The sequence below is a fragment of the Dipodomys ordii genome, unplaced genomic scaffold (genome assembly GCF_000151885.1).
Source record: "Dipodomys ordii isolate 6190 unplaced genomic scaffold, Dord_2.0 Scaffold100, whole genome shotgun sequence".
NCBI classification, from domain to species: Eukaryota; Metazoa; Chordata; class Mammalia; order Rodentia; family Heteromyidae; genus Dipodomys; species Dipodomys ordii.
Genome location: NW_012267316.1, coordinates 6,969,538 through 6,976,297, shown reverse-complemented (window position 1 = coordinate 6,976,297; position 6,760 = coordinate 6,969,538). Strand labels below are relative to the sequence as shown.

At 41.6% G+C, this 6,760-nt stretch overlaps 1 protein-coding gene across 1 annotated transcript in view; it reads left to right on the top strand.

The window, feature by feature from the left end:
* The first annotated feature begins 62 nt into the window (after positions 1-62).
* Positions 63-6,760, top strand: part of Psmg2 (proteasome (prosome, macropain) assembly chaperone 2) — a 25,273-nt gene continuing 18,575 nt past the window's right edge. The window contains exons 1-2 of the mRNA XM_013027156.1: positions 63-229; positions 2,964-3,135. Coding sequence (XP_012882610.1) covers positions 173-229; positions 2,964-3,135 — 229 coding nt within the window. The 5' untranslated portion in view covers positions 63-172. The remainder of the gene's footprint in view (positions 230-2,963; positions 3,136-6,760) is intronic.

Below are 6,760 nucleotides of genomic sequence, written 5' to 3'. Positions count from 1 at the left end.
AAGCTGGACAGTCCCACAGAACCAGGCGCCGAGGGGATTGAAGGACCCTGTCGGCGAGGCGCCGGGCTCTGGGGACTGAACAGTGTGGAGTCGACGCCGATCTCCGCTTTCCGCTTTCCTAGCACCCTCGTTCTCCTCAAGTCCGGGTTCATACCTTTCCTCGCTGCCAAAAATGTTTGTTCCCTGCGGGGAGTCGGTGCCCGACCTCACGGGCTTCACGCTCTTGATGGTGAGTCTCGGCCTGAGCTGGCGGCTGCCGCCACCCGGACCCGGGGTAACCCACCCGACCTCGGGAGAAGTGGAGTTGTTTCTTCTGCTAAGGATTTTCAGCTTGAAAAAAAAATAGGAGGGAGGTTGGCAGATGTCCACATGGAACCTTTGTCGATGCCACCAATAGTCGTCTACGAAATGTAGACTTCGTTGACTGTTCGGACGCTTTATGTGTGTGTATTACACATATACTGTACATACCTTGTGTGGGGCAGGCCTAAATTTTATCTTTGAAAGCCTGTTTCCGAATAGTGTAGAGATACTCCTAAGCTAGCATATCATTGTCATTAGGCAACTACTGTTCGAGTAATAAAAGTAACGTTTGCCTGTGGACAGTGGTACCATTGCCGGCATTCAGTCATTGTTTCAGTAAGCAGGCTGTTAGGTGTAAATATTAGCTTATTCTCAGAGAGTTTGCATTCTCTTGGAAAACTCACGGAAATCAGTAAGATCAATATGATTAGGAAGTTTGAAAAACATACAGAAAAGCCTTAAGGTAATTGATAGGAGGAACACAACACATGGACCTGTCAAGAAAAGCTTCTTAGAGAAATTAATGTCTTTTACTGGGCTCCCATGGCTCATGTCTGTAATCCTAGCTGCTCAGCAGGCTGAGATCTGAGGACCAATGTTCGAAACCAACCTAGGCAGAAAAATCTGAGGAACTCATCTCCAATTAACCAGCAAAAAAAAAAAATAAAACCAGCTAGAAGTGGAGGTGTGGCTCAAATGGTAGAGTGCCAGCTTTAAGCAGATATGCAAAGCAGGAACATGAGGCCCTGAGTTCAAGCCCCAGTACAAAGCACAGAGAGGGGGAGGAGTTAATATCTGACACAGCATGGAGCATTGGGGCTGCAAAGAATGTGTAGTGGCACATTGGGAAGGAATTGTTTGGAGGCTCTGTGAATTCAGAAGACACCACTGGAGAATGCATTGTTTTTAGTGGTGTAAGACTAGAGAGAGAACTTTTATTCCAAGGGTCTTTTTAGTCAACAACATGGTGGCCATCTAGGCACAGTTACTAACTGGAGTGATAAAGGGTAGAATAGTAGCCTTATTTGAAGTGGGTTAAATAAGTAAAAGCCTTACTAGGGTGTGTAGCTATATTTGAGATGGAGAATTGTGTATGTTGTGTATTCATCAGTTCAGAGATGAAGTTGTTAAGCTTTAGTGGACAACTTGGTGAAGTTTAGTTGGCTATGTAGGGTGAGAAGTGAGGTGACAGCTAGGAAAATACATGGAGTCATGAGAGGATTTTTTTTTTTAGAATACAAGGTATTAGAACAAGTGTACATGCTGATAGGATTAATTTGTTAGTGAGGAAAGGAGGGATTATACACTTGAGGCTAACCAAAGTAACAAAATTATTGGGAAGAGAATTACAGGAGGTAGCCAGATGAGATTAATGAGAAGTTAGAAAATGCTTAGGAACCCCTCTGTACAGTATGTTCACAAAAAATAAAAAACATAAAATAAAGAAAAAAGAAAATGCTTAGGAAATCCTGAAGATCAAAAGAAAACAGTTGTTGGAAGAATGCAATGGAGGAGCTCATTAAAGAGATACTTTGGGATGCTGACCATGATGTCACCTGCTTTAATCTTAGCTAGTGGAGAGGCAGAGACAGGAAGATCCTAGTTCACTAGTAGTCTGAGAAAAATTAGTGAGATTGTCTCAAAACAAAACAACAAGAACAACAACAAAAAAAAAGATGTGATGAATGCCTATAGTCTCAGGTGCTTGAGAAGCAAAAGAAGTAAGTTGGAGGCCAGCACAAGCAAAGTTATCATAAAATACTATTTGAAAAACAAAACTAAAAGCAAAAGACCTAAGGGTATGACTCAAATGGTAAAGCACTTGCCTAGAGGTCCTGAGTTCAGTCCCAAATACTGAAGGAAAAGAATACTTAGGATAGGAGACTGAGGCAGAGAGGATCTTGAGTTTGAGGCCAGCCTGGGCTACCATATATTCTATATTCTAAGGACTGAATCAGATGTAATTGATAAAGGAAAAGGAAGGAATTTCATAATTTAAGCCAATGAGGGAATAATTTTGCTCTTTTGTGAAATACAGATAAAAGGACAAGATTGGGCAAAGTTCAGTCTTGTACATATTGAATGAGCTTCCTATGCCATAATCTACATCCAGTAGATTGGAACTAGAAAATAATTGTGGGATATAGGTAGATATTTGGGTCTTTGTTGTTCTAGGTATGTGTATGTAATGTAAAAAGATCACTTCTGGGAGTGGATAGGGAAAGAGATAAGAAAGTAAGCAAACTGGCAGAAGGCCAAGATTGATTTTGTTTGTACCTCATATCCCTTAACACTTGGCTTTTTCACTGTCTGCACCATTCTTTTCCCAGAGTGATAAGATTCTTTAGCTTATTCAGGTATGTAGTCATTTTTCATCTGAAATGAGTCTTCTCTTGATCATCCTATTTAAAATTGAAATTGACTACAAGCACATTTACACTCAGTTTTTCTAGTGTTTATTACATGCAAACCATTAGAATGGAAGCTTCATGAGGGCAGAAACGTCTGTTGGTTTGTTTTATTACATGAAATTCAATATGTACCTGTGCACCTGTACAAAAGCATTCAATTCTACTGCTTTGGTTATTACCTTCTGTTTAAACTTTTTAAAGAGCTGCTGATTTTGGTGACTCATCTAACATATCTTTTTTTTTTCCCAGCCAGCTGTATCTGTTGGGAATGTTGGCCAACTTGCAATGGATCTGATTATTTCTACACTGGACATGTCTAAGATTGGTTACTTCTATACAGATTGTCTAGTGCCAATGGTTGGAAACAATCCTTATGCAACTGCAGAAGAAAATTCAACAGAACTCAGTATCAATGCTGAAGGTATGTCTTTAGCATGGTTTTGTTTTTTGGATTTTTTTTTAATATGTTGTTTTATATATGGTTTTTGACACGGGTCTTACTATGCACCCCAGGCTGGCCTGGAACTAACTGTGTAGTCCAAATTGGCCTCAAAAAAAAAAAAAACCACAGGCTACTCAAGTGTTAAGAATTACAGGTGTATTCCACCACACTTGGCTTGAGTCTTTAATTTGGAATTAGACAAAAAGGTGGGCATGGTGATACATACCTATAGCCTACTTACAAGGAAGGCTGGAGCAAGAGAATCATTTCAGCTCAGAAGTCCAGCCTAAGCAACATAGCAAGAGCTTGTCTTAAAAAAAAGAAAAAGGCAGGGGCTGGGAAGGTGGCTCAGTGGTAGAGCGCTTGCCTTGCATGCCTGAGGCCCTGGGTTCGATTCCTCAGCACCACATAACCAAAAAGAAAAAAGCCAGAAGTAGCGCTGTGGCTCATGTGGTAGAGTGCTAGCCTTGAGCTGAAGAGCTGAGGGACAGCGCCCAGGCCCAGAGTTCAGGCCCCACAACTGGACCCAAAAAAAAAAGGCAGGACCTAAAGAGCAATAGATAAATGAGCCCTGATGCTTAATGCTTAATGATGAAATAAAAAGCATAAGTTGGTTTTGATAGAAAGAAGAAAGACTCCAGTAGAACATTCCTAAGAGCTATAATTGAACCTCTGGTCTAAGAGAGCTCATGGCAGTGTCCTCTAGGTCTGGAAAGAAAGGCTTAGTTTAAGTGAGTCCAAAGGCCTCGGCCACAGCAGGCGTGGCCTCCTTTCATCTGCATATCACTTTCTCCCCTTCTTGGTCTATGTTTCTTAGCTTGGGTCAGAAGACCCAGTGCCATTAGACTAAATGTAGTCTTTGTTTTTCTTTTTTTATTGTTGTTGTTGGTTGTGGGGCCTGAACCCTGGGCCTGGGTGCTGTCCCTCAGCTCTTCAGCTCAAGGCTAGTGCTCTAGCACTTGAACCACAGCGCCACTTCCGGCTTTTTCTTATATGGTGCTGAGGAATCGAACCCAGGTCCTCATATGCGAGGCAAGCACTCTACCACCGAACCACCTTCCCAGTCCTAGTCTTTGTTTTTCTGTAAAAGAATCCTAGACAATCAGTAAGAGAAGATGATAAACAGACCCCATAGCATCTTCCCTCCCTAATATAAAGTTTATTGAGAAAGAAATAGTGTGTGTGTGTGTGTGTGTGTGTGTTTGTGTGTGTGTGTGTGTGTGTTGGTTCTGGGGCTTGAACTCAGGGCCTAGGCAGTATGTGTGTGAGAGTGAGAGTGTGTGTGTGTGTTTGTGTGTGTGTGTGTTTGTGTTGGTCCTGGGGCTTGAACTCAGGGCCTAGGCACTGTCCTTGAGCTTTTTAGTTCAAGGGAGCCACAGTTCTGGCTTTTTGGTGCTTAATTGGAGATTAGAGTCTCATGGACTTCCTATCCAGCCTGGCTTTGAACTACAGTCCTTAGATCTCACCCTCCTAAGTAACTAGGATTGCAGGTATGAGCCACCAGTCTGGCTGTGATAGGATCTTGCTTTTTTTTTTTTTTTGGTCAGTCATGGGGCTTGAACTCTGGGCCTGGGTGCTGTCCCTGAGTTCCTCAGCTCAAGGCTAGTGCTCTACCACTTGAGCCACAGTGCCACTTCTGGTTTTCTAGTGGTTAATTGGAGATAGAGTTTCATGGACCTTCCTACTGGGCTGACTTTGAATCTTGATCCTCAGATCTCAGCCTCCTGAGAAGCTAGAATTACAGGCATGAGCCGCCATGCCTGGCTTAGGATCTTGCTTTTTGCCTTGGGCTAGCTCAAAGAGATTGAGTTGCTTGGTGCTACCGATACTATATACTTTTCCTTGACCATAAGATTCTGTAATTTCTTCTTGACTGTCAGGCTTGACATCAGGGAACAATGGTTATAAATATAGGATAGGACCAAGTGAGTAGGGAAGAGTTCCTATTGATCATGAAGCACAAGAGCATCTAGTTGCTTCCTTTGGTAGCCTCTTAGTCATCTGTTTAACCATTTTTATTTTAAGTTTTAGCAGTCTTGAGGCTTGAACTCAGGGTCTGGTAACTGTCCCTGAGCTCTTCTCAAGGCTAGTGCTCTGCCACTTTGAGCCACAGCTCCACTTCCAGTTGTTGGGTAGTTAATTGGAAATAAAAGTCTCATGGGGACTTTCCTGTGTGGGCTGGCTTCAAACTGTAATCCTCAGATCTCAGCCTCTGGAGTAGCTAGGATTACAGATGTGAGCCACTGGTGTCTGGCTGTTTAACCATTGTAATGACAAATCAGAAAGTGATAGAACAGTTTGAGAGGCCATTGGTAGATTGAAAGACAAATGAACTAATATCTTAGTTATCATATATAAAGTTCTTAGCTTATAATAAAAAAATCCTTTTGGGAAGTAATCTTACTACAGAAATTCCTGAAAGAAAGATAGCTTTGTTATTTTATGAAATTATTTTATGCCTTAAAAGATAAAAGATTATAGGCTCATGCCTATAATCCTAGCTACTCTGGAGGGTAAGATCTGGGGATCAAGATTTGAAGCCATCTTGGGCAAGAAAGTCCATGAGACTCTTACCTCCAATTAACCACCAAAAATGCAGAAGTGGAGCTGTGGCTCAAGTGGTAGAGCATTAACCTTGAGTACAAAAGCTCAGGGACAGCACCCAGACCTTTAAGCCCCAGGACTGGCTGGCACACACATACACACACACACATATGCACACACAAAAGACAGTATATACAATATAGGATATATAGAATATACTTTAGTGATAAAAGCTACCATTTACCAGGTATTTACTTTTGAGCTAAATGCTATAATGTGCCTTTATATGTATTAATTTATTTAATCCTTACAAGGTAATTTTAGGTGCTTTTTATTTCTTTATGTTTTTTTCTTTTTTTTAAGTTTTAATTTTTTTTTTTTTTAGTGCTGGGTATTGAGCTAGGTCCTTGTACTTCTAAGCAAGTGCTGTTCCACTGAGCTATATCCCTAGCCTTCCATAGCTAAATGAGGAAGACATGGCCTGGAGAAGTTCTGTGTTTGATAACTGGTGTATGATAACTGATGTAACTGAGATTCTTTTTTTTTTTTTTTTTTTTTTTCAGTTGTGGGGCTTGAACTCTGGGCTTGGGCGCCGTCCCTGTGCTCTTCAGCTCAAGGAGAGTGCTCTACAGCTTGAGCCACAGTGCCACTTCTGGTTTTCTAGTGGTTTATTGGAGATAAAAGTCTCACGGACTTTCCTGCCCGGGCTGGCTTTGAACCGCGATCCTCAGATCTGAGCCTCCTGAGTAGCTAGGATTATAGGAGTGAGCCACCAATGCCTGGCTTTGTAACTTAGATTCTAATCAAGGCAATGTAACCCCAAAAACCTTACCACTCTGCTATTGCATCTCACTCAAAACACACCCTACTGTGCTGTGGTTTCACAAGCTGGCAGTAAATCAGTGCATGAATATAATTCTTACCTACTTTATTTATGCCTGTACTCAACCACTGGATCCCAGCCATTTTTTTTTTATTGTGAAAATACTGTACAGAGGAGTTACAATTACATGGGCAAGATAATGAGTACATTTCTTATCAAGCATTGTAGCCTCCTCCT